The 17897-nt window shown below is 40.5% G+C and overlaps 1 protein-coding gene across 1 annotated transcript in view; it reads right to left on the reverse strand.

Annotated features, from left to right (window-relative positions):
- Nucleotides 1-15279, reverse strand: part of FSCN2 (fascin actin-bundling protein 2, retinal) — a gene marked incomplete at both ends in the record, with an annotated part of 31556 nt that extends 16277 nt beyond the window's left edge. The window contains one exon of the mRNA XM_081320926.1: nt 14460-15279. Coding sequence (XP_081177052.1) covers nt 14460-15279 — 820 coding nt within the window. The remainder of the gene's footprint in view (nt 1-14459) is intronic.
- Between the last annotated feature and the right edge of the window lie 2618 nt (nt 15280-17897).

Genomic DNA, 17897 nt, shown 5'->3' on the forward strand with positions numbered 1-17897 from the left:
GCCACTTGAAATCATAATATTCTAAGAGCCTGTGTGACATACTAGTTATAGTGTTGAGGAGTGGCATTTGGAAAACCAGATTCTAGCCCAGAGGTCCCCAACCTTTTGGGCACCAGGGACCAATTACGTGGAGAGAGGTTTTTCCACGGACGGGAGGGTACGTGGTTTTGTATGCTGCCTGCATCTCGCGGATGGGGCTTTGCTTGTTTGTGCAGACCAGTTGCTGGTATGCCACGGCCTGGTACTGGTCCACGGACCGGGGGTTGGGGACCCCTGTTCTAGCCTCTGTCTCACCAAGTGAGACTCTCACTGGGTGATTTGAGACCCATTACTTCCAGCCCAATGTATTCCATAGGATTGTTAGGGGAATAATGCTACAAAGCAGTGTAGATAAGATATAAATCTAATCAATACAAATTTAAAAATCACAGCAGTGATGGGTATCATTTGAACACTGAGGGGTGGATAGGAAAGAGAAGTTTCTCTCCTTGTAGGCACAGAGTTCTGTTCTCCTTTTAGCACTATTTTGCAGGATACTCAAATTGACAGGAAGGTAAAAGCCCATTGGTCAGGTAATCCCCCTGGCCTGATCATTCCATTGGCAACCTTTTCCAGCCAATCAGCTTTGCTCAAAATTTAGCTCCTCTCTGACCTTTTTATATTTTCATTAGTCTGGTCTTCCTGCATTTTCTAATGTGAATTTAATGGGATCTACTCACACAACAATGATTAGAAGGTGTGGGAGCCCCATACGGCATGGAAAATTTATACAGCATGCATTTTTTAAATGTTTGTGCTATTAAAAATGAAGCAGATTTCCCCATTTTTCTCAAAGCAGCAATAATAGCAGAGATTTTTAACTTTTTGTTATTTTTCTTTCAAAATTGCTCCTGAAGCTGCTTTTCACTCTAGAGTAAGGGATATGCAGTTATTTCTCATGGCTGCATTAATATGTAATCCTCCTTTCCCCAAGAGATCCGAAAAATATATTGACATAAATAGCACTGCCTCAATAGCTAAATCTTATTCTGTTACAGAAACAGGGAAGATGGTGCTACCCGAACATATTAAATGGCGACAAGGAAAATGGCGGATATTTCTGGATCTTCCTACTGAATATCACCTGATAGGGAGAAAACTTCCTGCTAATCAGTCTCCTTAAGCTATAGTGGGGCTGAGAAGGTGAGTTTTGAGACTTGAATAGCTAACAGTTGTCTCCTCTCTCAAAGTTAATATCAAAGTGTGATTTTGATTTCTCTGCTCTTCTAGATGAAAGGATAGGAAGAGAACTCCTGAGGTTCCTACCAGCTTAATTGAAAGAAAGGATGAAATGTTATCTGCAACCTTCCCCAGCTCTCCTGCAGATGAAGAGAGGGAAGGGGCTGACAGCATCCACATGCACATGTGCACACATATCCAGCTGCTTAAAGTAGCCAGCGGGAGCTAAGAATATTCCAGCATCTTCAGCAACATCAACAAAGCATAGAGATTGCATGGGGAGATTTATGAAGGAAGAAGATGAGAAGCACTATACCCAAACTTCCTTCTAGAATTCCTCTGGGTCTTTACATCCTAATTCTCCCCCACCCACCCCACCTTTTTTTGGGGGGAGGGGGTAGTAGCTTAATAGCGCCTGTTTCCACTACCTCTTCTAAAAGATGTCTCACAGGGCATTTAGCTTCTAATCCCAGTGTACAAGAGGGATAGTATGCACCTTTTTGAAAATTCAAAAAATCAAAATACAAACATTTGAATAATTTTAATAGAGCCACCTCTTAGCCATCTATTATAGAGGTACGGTAACTGGAGGTTTCAGTCTTTCCTTCCTAGGCTGCCAATTAGTTTTTAAAAATCTAAGGAAAGGCAATATTCCAGGCAAAAATACAAAAAAAAATATCTCTCCAATCTGGAGTGTTCAAAATATTACAGGGCACCTGAAAATTCTCGTTTTCATGACTATGCCTGAAGTATACTTTGGTGTTAAGTGTATGCTGCATATGTTGTGTTTTTGCAGTTTTATATTTATAGCTTTTATTCCTTTTTGTTGTAATTCTAAATTAGCCATCCAAGAATTGCAATCTGCATATTTGAATAGACAGACAGACACTGAAATAAAATGCTCAATTCCATAACTTGTCCAGTGAGATAAAGAAAATAAGATATACAAAACACACAAAATAGACATTTAAAACTGTAGTGCAGATATTTGATTAGAGGGCGATTGTTCCTTTCTGCAGAAATACAAGGCTTCCCAAGACATATGGCCCTTTGCTTCAAATTTCTAGACTTCTCCAGCTTCTCAGCGATTCCCAACATTAATCAGTGTCTGCTGAGACAGTGAAAAATCTGACTTGTACTCAGCCTCTTTCCATGGACTTCTCTGTTTCCGTTTCTCTTTGCAAGATTACAACACAACACCATTTTCTATATGTGGCACGGAGAGTCTGGGATAATCTGACTCTGGGTCTATATACATGACTAACAGCATCCCTTATTAATGAGGATATGGACTATCTGATCTGCAGATTGATATTTATATTACATTTATAACAATGAACTTTAATGTTAGAATAATTAGTTTTTCTCCATTTTATTCTGTTCTATGCTTTGCCATAGACACCAGCAAACACATTTCATCAATCCTTCGATCAGTACCAGAGTCAATTGAGGGGTAGGATTGATGTGGTGCTTATTAGTAGACTGGTGCATATTCTTTTGTTCCTCCAACATCACCTCTCTTTACTGTCTTCCTCTGCTTTGGGCAGTGGGAATATCTGGACCTTCCTTCAAACCAGATTATCCTTCTGGAGCCACCTGGTCTCTGGACCAGCAGCTTCTCCAAGAGAATTCTCTGCTGCTTCATGGCAAAACTGTCCAGTCTTTGCACTTGTCAATATTTGTTCCGGCCCTTTTTGAACATAGAAATAGCACTTTTCCAGCCAGGGTTAAATATGTGTCAGCTGATGACCAGACTCTGTTTACAGATGGTTTGTTGTTGTTAGTTGCGAAGTCGTGTCCAACCCATCGTGACCCCATGGATGACGTTCCTCCAGGCCTTCCTATCCTCTACCATCTTCCGGAGTCCATTTAGGCTCACGCCTACTGCTTCAGTGACTCCATCCAGCCACCTCATTCTCTGTCGTCCCCTTCTTCTCTTGGCCTCAACCTTTCCCAGCATTAGGCTCTTCTCCAGTGAGTCCTTCCTTCTCATTAGGTGGCCAAAGTCAGTTTCAACTGCAGGATCTGGCCTTCTTAAAAAAGTGCTATTTCAACAATAGTCTCCCTCTGAATGCACCTGCAGTTACATAAATACAGGGGGTGTCTTGACAAATACTTACTTACAGGTCCAGCTATCTTTCACAACTCACTCTGTCCCTTAGCTCTAGCCTATGCCAAAGCAATTGCTTGATGTTTTTTCTGGACTGGTAACATCTGATGGCAGGAAGGAGTAAAGGCTTGAGGATTTCACCATTTTCCTTAATATGTACTGTATGCTATTAATAAATGCCGTACAATTGCCGACATTGTGCCTGCAGGCAAAATAAGAGACTGCAAAGGAGAAGAGCAAATTTTATTCATGTATAGTTTTCTGTTGCCTCTAGGAATGGTAGATATCCTTTTAACTCAGACATAGGGAAATGGTCTATGTTTGTTTGAGGGGGCAATTTTCACCAAACTATAGCTTAGTAAGCATGCTAAATGTTACAAATTTATCCAAGTTCATTGCAAACCTTTTCAGACACACACACACACCATGCATATCTCTGGAAGACCACATTCATACATGCACATAGACACAGACTGCAGGAATTTGGTTGAATCCACATAGTTGACTTGACCAGTTAATCCTTCTAATTGAAAACATTGCTACCTTCTCCATTGTCTCCTTGAAATTATGCCTCTCTGCAGCAATGAACCATGGATACCCCCTTTCCCCAACCTCCTTGGAATAGCCCAAAGGAGGGCTTTTTGTAAATGTTGTGCGCTTACCAACATACTGGCATCTCTGGTGTCCTGCAGCCCTGGTGGAAGTGACTCAGATATGCCAAAAAGATAAAAACAGGCTAGTTGAGAATGGTGGGCTGTGACTGCTATTGATTTGACACCCTAACATTGCTTTTCTCAATATGGCATCCTCTATATGTGTTGCAACTGCAGCTCTCAGAAAGTTATTCTGGCTGAGAATTGTGTCGGTTAGATACACTGCCAATGTGACAAGTTGTGAAAGGCCGATATCTCGTCCTTGCAAGAAGAAGCTAGCTTCATAGCTTTCCAACATACATTTACACTTTTGTCCCCGAAAGCATATTTTATTCATCAACGCAAAACAGATTTTCTCTCTCTTTCTTAGGTGAGCAATGTTACCAACATGCAGAAAAAAGAGTAAAACACAGCAAAGAAACTAAAGGCATGAGATAAGAGAAAGAAAGAGAAATAGCTATAACTACTTCACATTTAACACCATATCTCTCCATTCCATACCTTTCTGTCCTACAAATCTCCTTGCTTTAAGTACAAGGTTCATAGGTTGCCTTTTAAACTTTTCACCTCTCTTGGAAAATCTCATTGGCTCCATCCAGTCATGCCTTTTTTTGGTCCATCCTGCTCTTCTGCTGCATTTATTCTCACTAATGATCAAACCATCTTTGTTTATTTCTTTCATACGAGCTAATTTATTTTGTATTCAATCCAAATTCATTCATCACCCTTAGAGTGTTTAAGCTACCTCCTGTTTCTACAATGCACTTCATAAATCCTCCTTTTTCCTTTGCATTTAATTTACTGTTTTGTTTCTCCTCGTATATCCAGTGTTTGTTTCCATATAACAAAATGGGAAGAAGCATGTCCTTATCCACATCTATTTTTGCTTCAGTCAGCCCTTCCTACCAACATGTGCATGTCTTAAAATTTTTCCATCCATTTCCCAATCTTTATTAAATGTTCCATCAAAGTAGACTAATTAATCCATTTGCTCTGAGGTTTTTTTTCAGCTTTTATGTGTAACTTGCTATTATTCCATTTTTCTATCAAACACTTAAGATGTGTAATGTTCCCATGATCATCTAATATATTTATGGATGCTTATATTTAACTCTGGAGGTATGTTGTTGGCAAATCTGTATTACTCTATGGGTCTATTTGGGGTATAGATTTTGCTGCATTGTTGACTGAAGGATTTGCTATGAATGTTAGATTGCATGATGTAACAAGGAGTATGGATCTGAGGTAGACACATACTACTGTATATACAGATCTTCACACAGACCTACAAACAACAACATACCTCTACAGTTACTACAAGCATCCATAAATACATTAAATAATCAAGAAAACATTGCACATCTTTGTTTTACTCCTTGTTCAAATGCTGACTAAACTTGACTAAACTTTTCATTAATTAGGATGCATGCTTTGTTTCCATTGTATAGTGCACTTATTGCATCCAGCAATTGCTCTTCAACTCAGTATTTGTGCAAAACATCCCAGGCTTCCTACTTAGTCACATGATCATACACTTCCTCTAAGGCTAAGCCAAGCTAAGTACAGAAAGCATGCAGAGCATGGCTTCTGGAATTCATCCCAACTTCTTAGAAATAGCAAAGCTCTAGAGTCATTTGCCTAGGAAGGAAGTGGGCTTAGAACGGAAAAGCTGAGATGGCAACATCTTCTTTCTGTGGTGTCCCGTTTCCATTCATTCTACTGTGAGATTAATCTATCTCATACTTTCTCTTCCTGCCGTTGTGCTACTTTCACTCTAAGTTCTTTCGCTTCCTTTTCTTTCATACTCATTATTTTTTTTTTAATCGAGATCCACTGTTTCATGCTGTCATCATCCTGGTATTCTTTGCTAATTCTCTAAATCTTTCATCATGAACAATCAAACCAGTCAAGCTTTTTAATTCATTCCTTTGCCATGAGTACACGTGAATAGACTTACGCCTAAACTTCACCTACAATTCCTATTTCCCCCCTCCTCCCCCCATAGATCGTATTCATTCAGAATGTTGGACATCTTTTCCTCCAAACTTTTGTTTGTTCATTAACACCATTCTCTGCAGCATATCATACAGCTATTGCCAACTTGTGAAATGGTGTTATTTGAATTGGATTGAATTTAAAACTGAGTAACTATTTTGAAACAAAAATGGAACTGGCTTTCTGAAAATGAACTATATGTGTAAAGCTGGTAGACGAGATTGGGAAAAGGAGGATCCAAAGTGGATTTAAAGCGATACAGAGGAAATATGTAGGAATTAAGATTAATCTGCTGTTTATGGGAAGGTCTTCCCTCCAAATTCTCATTTCAGAGATCTTTCTCACACAACAGCTGGTGATAATGGCCCTGAGGGTGAGAAGAGAGAAAGCATATCTTTCAGGTCTGTTATAAAGCCAAGGGTAAACAAAAAGAGTTTAGCACAATTGGTAAATCCAGTCTGTTTTCAATTGCTCAGGAAATGCAACATTTCTCCCAATTCCCAGAGACATATAATAGCAAAAGTGTCTGGATCCCATGCAACCAAGCCAGCTGCAGCTCTAATTGCAGAAACTGACTCAGCTATAGACAAGTTCATAGACAGACATTAAGGACACTGCAATCATGTAAAACTATTGGAATTGTTTGGTTGACAATTTCCCCCCCCCACACACACACACACACTTCACGCTCAGCATCAGAACTCCATGTTTACAGTAGGCAATGAGTAGTTTTTCTCCAAATTGACAAGCCACTAACCCCAAGGTTTCATTTAATTTGAAAGGCAAAATTCCAACCATTTGTATGATAACCTCTAAAAAAAATAATAATTTTGCCACTAACCATAGGAAACAAATTCCATAGCACATTAGATATCACAGGTTTCAAATGAATATAGACGATACTATCACCACATACTTTTGGATAGGGGCCTCCATGTGGTATGGTGATCTTCCCTCCATGCTTTGTTTTGCTGTCCATCTGAGATCAACTCCCCAAGGAAATTGGCATACAGCAAATTAACATTAGCCCTTGGGCAGTGTGGTACTTCCTGTTTCTACTTACTGTGTGCCAGTAAGCCACTGCAGTTTTCTTGGCAAGGTTTTTCAGAAGTAGTTTGCCATTGCCTCCTTCTTAGGGCTAAAAGAAAATGACTGGCCCAAGATCACCCAAATGGCTTTGTGCCTAAAATGGGATTAGAATTCAGTCTCCCAGTTTCTAATCTGATGTCTTAACCATCACATCAAATTGGCTCTACATCAATATATAGAAAGATGTATATAGATGTATATAGATATATAGGCCTATACATCTATATGTATGACGATAATCACAATGAGGTGGTCACTGACCTCGAGCCAGACATCCTAGAATGTGAGGTGAAGTGGGCTAGTGGAGGTGACAGTATTCCAGCTGAGCTATTCAAAATCTTAAAAGACAGTGCAGTAAAAGTGCTACACTCAATTTGCCAGCAAATTTGGAAAACTCAACAGTGGCCACAGGATTGGAAAAGATCAGTTTACATTCCAATTCCAAAGAAAGGCAGTGCCAAAGAATGTTCAAACTATCGCACCATTGCACTCATTTCTCATGCTAGTAAAGTCATGCTTAAAATCCTACAAGCTAGACTTCAGCAGTATGTGGATCGAGAACTACCAGAAGTACAGGCAGGATTTCGAAGAGGCAGAGGAACTAGAGATCAAATTGCCAACATACGCTGGATCATGGAGAAAGCTAGGGAGTTCCAGAAAAACATCTACTTCTGCTTCATTGACTATGCTAAAGCCTTTGATTGTGTGGATCATAACAAACTGTGGCAAGTTCTTAAAGAGATGGGTGTACCAGACCATCTTATTTGTCTCTTGAGAAACCTATATGCGGGTCAAGAAGCAACAGTGAGAACTGGACACGGAACCACTGATTGGTTCAAAATTGGGAAAGGAGTCCGGCAAGGCTGTAAACTGTCGCCCTGCCTATTTAACTTATATGCAGAGCACATCATGAGAAAGGCAGGGCTAGATGAATCAAAAGTTGGAATTAAGATTGCCGGAAGAAATATCAACAACCTAAGATACGCAGATGATACCACTCTAATGGCAGAAAGTGAAGAAGAACTAAAGAGCCTCTTGTTGCGGGTGAAGAAGGAGAGTGCAAAACTTGGGTTGAAACTTAACATTAAGAAAACCAAGATCATGGCATCTGGCCCTCTCAATTCTTGGCAAATAGATGGGGAAGAAATGGAGGTAGTGACAGATTTTGTTTTCCTGGGCTCCAAGATCACTGCAGATGGGGACTGTAGCCAAGAAATTAAAAGACGCTTGCTCCTGGGGAGGAAAGCCATGGCAAATCTAGACAGCACACTAAAAAGCAGAGACATCACCCTGTCAACAAAAGTGCGTATAGTCAAGGCTATGGTCTTCCCAGTTGCAATGTATGGCAGTGAAAGTTGGACCATAAGAAAGGCTGAGCGCCAAAGAATTGAGGCCTTTGAACTATGGTGCTGGAGAAGACTCCTGCGAGTCCCTTGGACTGCAAGGAGATCAAACCGGTCAGTCCTAGAGGAGATCAACCCTGACTGCTCTTTAGAAGGCCAGATCCTGAAGCTAAAACTCAAATACTTTGGCCACCTAATGAGAAGGAAGGACTCACTGGAGAAGAGCCTAATGCTGGGAAAGATCGAGGGCAATAGAAGAAGGGGACGACAGAGAATGAGGTGGCTGGATGGAGTCACTGAAGCAGTAGGTGTGAGCTTAAATGGACTCCAGAAGATGGTAGAAGACAGGAAGGCCTGGAGGAATGTTGTCCATAGGGTCGCGATGGGTCGGACACGACTTCGCAGCTAACAACAACAATATGTATGACTGAATTTGGGTAGGGGAATATAATCTATAACAAGAGGTCCCCAACCTTTTGGGTACCAGGGACCAGTTCTGTGGAGAAAGGTTTTTCTGCGGACTGGAGAGTGTGTGGTTTTGTGTGCTGCCTGCATCCCATGGATGGGACTTTGCTTATTTGTGCAGACCGGTTGTGGGCATGCCACGGCCCAGTACTGGTCCACGGCCCAGGGGTTGGGGACTCCTGATCTATAATACAGTTCCTAATACCTTCACCAAAATGAAAAAGGAGTCAGAAAGCTGGGATGCTGGATAAGGCAAGTTTTCCTGCCAATGGAAGAACCATCCTGCCCAACTCCAATTCTGAAAACTCTGCTTCACAGCTACATATTCTTCCTGCATCCACACTTCAGCCAGAAGTTAATTGGATCAGCTGCCAAAGACAGAGGACAACATTGTGAAGCCAGGGACGTGGCACCCATGTTATGTGCAGAGTCTCTGTGTGGGTGTTCTCTTCGAAACCATGTGATCTGCTGTATTCCTGGCTTCACTAGGACCAAAGTGAGCAACAAGGAGTATTTGCTAGAGATCGGAGTTCTGTAATCAAGAAACCTGTGTTTTTTCAGAATATCTACTGATTTCAGTTGTTTCTCTTTTTTTTTAAAAGTAAGCTTTTAGGCTTCATGAACTACACAGTTTTACAAAGAATAAGATAAAACATATGAAGACTATCTGCAATAGTTTTCAGAGCTCTGATTAGTACAGTACTGGGAAGAAAATGTGGCATGCATATTGCCTTTTGTTTTGCTTTTCGCTTTCATAGCTTATCTTTCAATATCTAATGTACATGTTGGACCTCCTAGATCTTTTCTTAATTTTCTCATTCATATATCATGTTCAAGAAATGTGAGAATAAAATATGTAAATGTCTGAGCAGAATAAAATATATAAACCCTGGCTCCCAAAGGATTTTGTGTGCAGAAGCCAGCAAGTGATTTCTTTTCATGCAGAAAATAACATTTTATACCCTGTGAATTGCCATACATCACTGCCATGAAAGAGTAGTTATTGGACTCCAATTCAGAAATTGGCAATCTTATATGCCTTAGGTCTTCTGGTTGTACAGCTGTGGCTGTAAGCATGGAATTTCAATTTGTTTTACCCTGGCCAAAAGATCAGAAAAAGAGAAGCATTCAACTCACCTGGACTCTTAAAAATAACATTAAAAAGAACAATGATTCATGTATGTTTCATTTTTCTATGGGAAAAGGAGCAAGGGTTCTCTTTTCCAAGCAGATTTAAATCAATTATATGATTCCTTTGGTTTGCTGGTAACATGATTCAGTTATTACCATTTTAAATTGCTGACTATTTCTTCTTTTTAGGTTTGTTCTCAATGATAAGGAATGGACAATTTACCATAGTGCAGGGGTAGGCAACCTCGGCTCTTTTATGACTCATGGACTTCAACTCCCAGAATTCCTGAGTCAGCTATGCAGCTATGCTGACTGAGGAATTCTGGGAGTTGAAGTCCATGAGTCATAAAAGAGCCAAGGTTGCCTACCCCTGCCATAGTGTGTTAAATGGGTTGAATTTGCCCATTCAAACAGCAATTGTCTTTCATAAACTACAGGAACACTAAGAATTTTTTTTCCTTACAGCTGTGACAGAGAAGATGCAAACTAGAGCACAGTAATAAAGGTCTACTAAGTAGTTAAAGAAATCATCAGCTGGGTTACCTGCATATTTCAATGATACCTTAATATAGAAAGTGAAATGCCCATTGATCTTCATGGCACAAAAAAAGTTTTACTTACAGTACTTTGTCCCCAAAGTGCTTTTTCAAGAGGCAACTAGACTTTCTTGTTTTTCTTTGAAGACGTTTCGCTTCTCATCCAAGAAGCTTCTTCAGCAATGTCTTCAAATGAAAACAAGGAAGTCCAGTTGCTTCTTGAAAAACTACCTTGGCGACAACCATGACCTAGATGACTGAGAATCTCCATAGACTTTTATGTACTTTGTTTCTTCCTACTAAGAGACTTTAGAGCTTGAAAAATCACAGTCAGATATTTGATGATGGAGATGACAGATAGCAAGAAAACATTTATTCACATCAATTTGGTTAGCTTTGGGAGTGGGGAAAGAGATAGTCTGCTGTATTTCTATATCTCTTCTATATGTGAAACAACAGATAATTTTCCCAGTGTTCCATCACGCTCAATGTTGCATGATGGAATTCTGTTATAGCAGAAAACTAGTACAAACATAAAAGGGGGCATCATACTGGAAACGGAGTAGTCTAATGCCCAATCTTTTGGGCACCAGGGACCAGTTACATGGAGAGAGGTTTTTCCATGGACCGGAGGGGGCGTGGTTTTGTGTACTGCCTGCATCCTGTGGATGGGGCTTTCCTTGTTTGTGCAGACCGGTTGCTGACATGCCGCGGCCCGGTACTGGTCCATGGACCGGGGATTGAGGACCCCTGGTCTAATGCATCATATGATCCATGCTGTTGTTAGGCAGACCAACTGAGGTAATTATTGCTCAGTTACTGTGAGCGATCAAAGTACTGTGGTTAATAGCTTTCAACTCACCAATCCAAATGGGGTGCAATTTTGGATTCATTACTCAATATAAGGTGCTCTTCTCCATTAAAAAGATGAAGACAGCACAAAGAAAATCCCATGTATGAAAATTATTTGAATATTTATGTAGAGTTTCTTTTTAAAAAGAATTTCCAGAAGTACAAAACATTTTTAGATTGCTATGTTCTTTGAAAGAAAGCTCATGATTTTCCTGAGAAACAGTAATAAAATAAGCTGGCAGTTGTATAAAACTTTTAATAATCACATCTATCTGGTCAGCTAAGACATATTAATGTAGAAAGAAATTGCGCATAGACAAGAGTGCTTCAAACATTATCTGCTGGAAATTGTGTGGTTGACTTTGTACTCCTGCTTCCCTTGGAGAATCAGCATTGTCTTATGGGCACGTGGGAATAAGATTTTCTTAGAAACATTTGTTTTCAGGTAGACCACCCACCTCTGGGTACCCACAGAAAAAATATCCCTTGTGCTTTGAAAACAAAAAGTATTGAGTTAGCTTCAGAGTGGCATTTGGAATTTTTAAAAGTTTTTGGAATTCTAGGAAAAGGAGATACCATATGCACACAGTAGACATGTTCAGTTGTTCTTAGGATATTGGGTGTTCAGGAGAAGAAATGAGGAAGACAAGGGATGAAGGATAGGCAATAATTTCACTGTTCATATATAGATGATCAAGCTGAGCTGAGCTGGAAGGCAAGGTTAAACATATCAATTTGGAATCTTTGCACTCCCACAGGAGACCTAAGGTTAGCTTTCCATGAACCCTAACCCTAACCCATTAATTGACCAGATTCTTGTATATAGGTAACAATAATAAACTCTTCAGTGCTTTGAGCTCAGTGAGTGTTCCTGGTTCTTTGCGCCTGACATCACATAATATTCCCACACATTTTTTTAGAAGAAAGCACTACAGAACATTTAAATCTGCAAAAGGTTTTCTTCAACAGATTATTTTGTTTACGATTAGGAGCAGAATGGAAGCCATGCCAGGGAGGCATAAACTATGGGTTGATGACTAAAGGAGAATATTGCTCTGGGGTTGATCAATCAAATTACCACAGCTACATAAGAGTTGTCCTGTAGCCATATGAAAAAGTTATTTCATGAGCTTTGGTTTCTCATATTCCAAAATTCAGCTCTGAGATGAAAGAGGAAAGCACTTTCAATAATGTTGGGCACTTTATATTTAAGCAGGTAAATGTCATAATTCCTCAGTAGATGGTAGAGGGATAAGAGGAAGATGGGTGGTTAAATAAAATAAAATATAAAATAAAATAAAATAAAGTAAAATAAAACATAAAATAAATAAAATATGAACTAAATAAAAACCCTCTTGATTCATCCTGAAAAATTTGTAAAGCAAAAGTATAAAATGAGATTGATTTTTAGGCTGATTTTTATGATTTTTATGGCTGATAAGCTCTGAGTTACGGACAGCACCCAAAACAGATAACCAGAAAAGCTGATCTCAAGTCTCACTGAGATTATTGGACTGATTTAAATCAGGAAGGAAGGAATTGGAAGATATTCTCGAAGATGGTAGAAGACAGGAAGGCCTGGAGGAATGTTGTCCATAGGGTCGCGATGGGTCGGACACGACTTCGCAGCTAACAACAACAACTATCACTTAATGGCACAGAAGTAAATGAAACATAATGAGCATATTCTTTGTGCGAAGCTGAAATTTATAGAAGCTTTGGGACAGCTGTTGCACAAATCATACTTACGCAACAGCTCTTGTACCAAAGAATGCCACACTAGGTGGGTGATATCTAGGGACGCATTTGTTTTCCTTATGTGTCAAAGAAAGCCAGATGATGTACCAGAGAAATATTTCTTGTACACGACAAACACTTCAGATCCTAGATCCTTTATCAAGGGCTCTGAAATCTCTCCGTTTCTCAATCAGGTTCTCAGGCACTTTGAGAAACACTTCTATTCTCTATTTGATTTTTCAGTCTTTTGTGTCTGGACAGAAACAGAGGCCAGTTAATGAGATCTACTCCATCCAGAGAGAGCCTCACACCTATTTCAGACAGCAGCCCCTCCATTCACACACAGAAGCTGCAATCTGATGGCTACACAGTGAAGACAGGGAAATCCTCCCAATGTTTTTCTGTTATCGGAAAACAAGCTTTCCCCCCCTCCTGCATGTGTTTTCCTATCCTTCATCTTTCCTATCCTTCATTTTGCCTTTGGAGAAACTGATTCCCCCACTGGGCTGGGAGTGAATCCTGAGAGTTCCCAAAAGCAGGTATAAGCCACTTTAGCTGAGGCTGATTAGCAACAACTTGCTAATTCAAAAGAAGGTACTGTGGCAGGACTCAGAATGTCACTTTCTTGTCTAAGAACCAACAGCAGAAATGCTAACTGATACTGTGGAGTTTCTAACATTATTGCACAGACCGGAGAGACTCAGTTTAACACACAACTAGCTGACAGCTGCAACAAACCTCCAAGACGCTCTATGGCTGCTCACTTTGGTGAATGTCCTTCATTCTTAAATCCTAGCCCAGCTCTTGCTGATAATACCTCTTGGATTCACATCCCCTTTGTACAATTGAGGTAATCTGTACTTTTCACAGCTCAGACACCCGTCCCTCACATCCATTATATTAAAGCTATGATTTGTGGTGTCAGGGTTCATACATCATGTAAACCAAAAGTTACAATTTACAGTGATTGGATTCAAGCAACATGTCAAATATTCTATGCTAGAATTTTATCACATTCCGTGAACCAATCAGTGCACTGATGAAAATCAAGAATTGTTACAGAGTCATGAAATTTTATGCCCTTTCCCTTCAGGTTCAGAGATGTAGTGAAGCATAGAAAGATGACTGCTAAAAAGCTCTAGAAAATCAAATGCCAAAAAATCTCCAGAAACTGTAAGTACTGCCAGCCACAGTTAAGCAAAGCCAAGCATATTTCCCAATAGCAAGGTAGACAAACCATTAGGCACATCTAAGCATGTTACTGAAATGGGAGAGAAACATTGCCTGGCCAAGGGAAGCCCCACAAAGCAGAAAGGGATGGATTTATTACCTTGACGGATGGAGACGTATCTGCCATTGGAAGCCATGAAAATGACTTGTGGGTGACTCTCTTCCAGATCAAAGAGTTCGTCTTTGCCTGGCTTGGAGCTCCTGCCAGATTTAAGAGTGCCCGTAGGTCCCACTGGTGCTAGGTATTTCCCATCACAATCCTTGAAGGCCAACTTTCCTGCCTTGAATTCCAGGGTATAACCTGAATGGCGGTCTGGCTCCTGGACCAAGATACCATCGTTGCGCAGGTAGCGATTGTCGCAGGTTCGTAGGCAATACTTCTTGTTCTGGAAGGTAAGGGTGATAAGCGAATCCACCCCCCAAGGAATATTGCTGTCAATAGAGATCTCATCTTCTTGGGCACTGAGGTGAGCATACCTTCGCCTGCTAACGCTCAGAAGATTAGCTTGGGGGTGGATGGCCAAGTGTACAACCCAGAGCTCAGTTTCAGTAATGGTTTGGGCGAAACAGGACAACCTGTCTTCAGAACCACCAAAGAAGCGCTTGTATGGTTCTGACTGGAGCGCCCAGCGTCCATCTGACTGAGTGACAATGATAAAACACCCATCAGTTTCTGGCTTCTCAGCTTCACAGGAGACTTTGCCATCCTTGTTGGCAGACAAGTACCGACCTAGATGGCTCTTTAAGAAGACCACTGAACTGTCTCCATCCTGTTCCAGGCTCCATATTTGCTTCCTTTTCAGACTCGGTGCCGAGGCATTGATTTTATAGCCAAAGTGCTCTGCTGTTAAATAGCGATTATCAGAATTGATTAAGCCAAACTGGATCTTCAAGGCCTGGTGAATCCCATTGGTTGGCATCTTCAGTTTAGACAGCAAACAATCCTAAAGTCTGATGTGGAAGTCAAGTTTTCCCAGTTATTAATAGGTACAAATGTATGCCCAGCCTCACAGTTGAGGAATCTGGATTAAAACAAATGAGCGTTTACATCTCAGTCAAAGCACCACGGTGACCTGCAAATGCCCTAGTTCCAGGTCTGTCTGCAGCAGCTTTTCCTTCATCTAATCTGCAGCCCATACAACCAATCTTGTTCATTACTTTTCCCCCGCCCTCCACACCTCCTTGAGCTGGCAGCATTGCTCTCTCCTGCACTGTTCACATTAACTTCTACTCCTGCTCCTCCTCTGTGCAAGCACAGCAGGGATGGGGGAAAAAGTAGGCACTTAGCACTGCACCAGCTTTGCTTAATTAGCACAGCTAGGATTACAAAGCTTTCAATGAGCTGCCAGCCTCCTGTAACCAATAGTGGAGCTTCTACATAAAAGCCACAACGAAAGGGGGCTGACAGGTGGTACAATAGCCTTTTGATCAGCTGTGTTCTTCAGTGGGATCTTGTATTCTACAATAGTGGCGTTCTGCACTATAGCTCCATCTCTTTTCCTTTGCGGTCTCAGTATCTCTAAATGTTTCATAGATTCCCTACCTAACTCCTTCACATCTCAGAGCTATGGTATCTTGCAACCAAACCTGCTGCCTTCATGGTTGATTTTCTACGTGGAGGATTTATTCCTCTTTGTCTCTGTGTAAAGTTACATGGTTCTGATTCCACGTGGTAGGTCACCTTCCAGCTGAATGCCTGTTTGGTCCAGCTTCTAATCTCCTTAACAATTAAAAGGGCCTTTCTATTAGTGTAATTCTTTTATCCTCCTTCAGAGCCTTTGCCTCCATCTGTTAAGTAGCCCCAAATCCATAGCTTTTTTAAAAGGAAAGTTGCAGGATCCCTTAAGTTAAAGGAAATGGTCTACCTAAAAGCTGAATCAGGGCAGTCTATAAAGCAAATGGAGCCAGCTAGGATAGCAAACCCAAGTCTTGAATAAGTAAATCTCAAAGAAATGCTGTTTAATTTAAACATAAAATCTCAGAATCTGCTAAAGCAGAAATTATTCAAAATACAGAATGGAAGCTACACCAAATACTATATTTATGGAGTTGCTATGAAGCAAATTCTTGGCATCTAATCAATCAATCATCTGCAATGGATTCCAACTTTCCATTAGGTAAAATGTGACTGATTCTTTTGCTAGCACATCCCAAAATATCTGGCATTTCTCCTAAGCTTCCAGGCTAGCTAGTTGCTTTCAGGTGCACGTTCCCAGATAAAAAACAAAAAAGCACCCACCTGCTTCTAGGTTGAAGAGGGCAAGGGACGCGCACCTTCCATTTTGCCCTTTGTCTCAGTAGCAAAATCGCTTGGCCTACTTCATTAGTTGCTTTTTCACCCCTTCCTTCCTTCTGTACTATCTGCATCCATGGAAAAATATGCTTTTCAGATTAGAAAAACTGGGGAAAACTCTAAGGATATAAAGGCGGAATGGGGAATTGGTAGAGGCACAACATGAGATCAGAGTTGAAATTGGTGGTAAGACACGAACAGGAAAATTACTCTTGGGCAAAGTTGAAGTAGGGCAAAACAAACAATTCACTGCTTGGGTGCTGCATGAGTTAAGTCTAGATAGTGGGGAGTAATGCTAGTACAGACGGTCCCCAACTTACAACCATTCCTTTAGTGACCATTTGAGGTTACAACATGGAAAAAAGTGAATTACAACTTCGCATTTACAACTGTCCCTGTAATCCCATGGTCACCTGATCAGAATTTGGGGGCTGGGCAACCGGCATGTATTTACAATGGTTGCAGCATCATGGGGTCATGTGATCACCATTTACAACCTTCCCAGCAGGCTTCTGAGAAGCAAAGTCAATGAGGGAAGCCAGATTCAGTTAACAACAGCATGATTCACTTAACATCTGCAGTGATTCACTTAACAGCTGTGGCAAAAAAAGACATAAAATTGTTTCTGACTCACTTAATATCCACCTTGCTTAACAACAGCAATTTTTGTCTCAATTGAGGGAACTTTCTATTAGCTGCATAAATTGCAATACATTACAGAAGTTGTCTAAAACATCAAATTTCCAACCCATTCAAGGGAACACTGAAATGCCAAACAATGGGCTTAGACACACCAGTGATACACCAGTACTTTGCCACAGCCTGCTGTAAAAACCCTTTTAGCTGGATAGGAGGCTTCAAATAACCCAGTTCAATAAATGAATAAAATCCACTTATTTTTGCTACAATGCCCCTATATAATTTAGTAAACTTTCCCCTCCTACAAGTGCCATCAAGCCAGGCAACTTTGCAGCTTGTTAAATTCAGCAGATATTTCAATCTTCAGATAAGAAACTTCTAGAGTTTGTTTTTCTTGGGGATTTTGTGAAAGAAGCTGCAGAAGGAACGAAGAATAGTGGACATTCCTTTTTAAATATAGGAATGTTTAAGAATGATGAGTATAGGATTGATGTCATACATCATGATATGGACCATCCTTGTTTGGTTCCAGTCAAAGAGCACAGACTGAACCCTTTTATAGCATTCTCTAATAGCCAACTCTGGGATGGGCCTCTGCTCATAATA

Source organism: Vipera berus, assembly GCF_964194415.1.
Source record: "Vipera berus genome assembly, chromosome: 2".
In the NCBI taxonomy this organism is placed as follows: Eukaryota; Metazoa; Chordata; class Lepidosauria; order Squamata; family Viperidae; genus Vipera; species Vipera berus.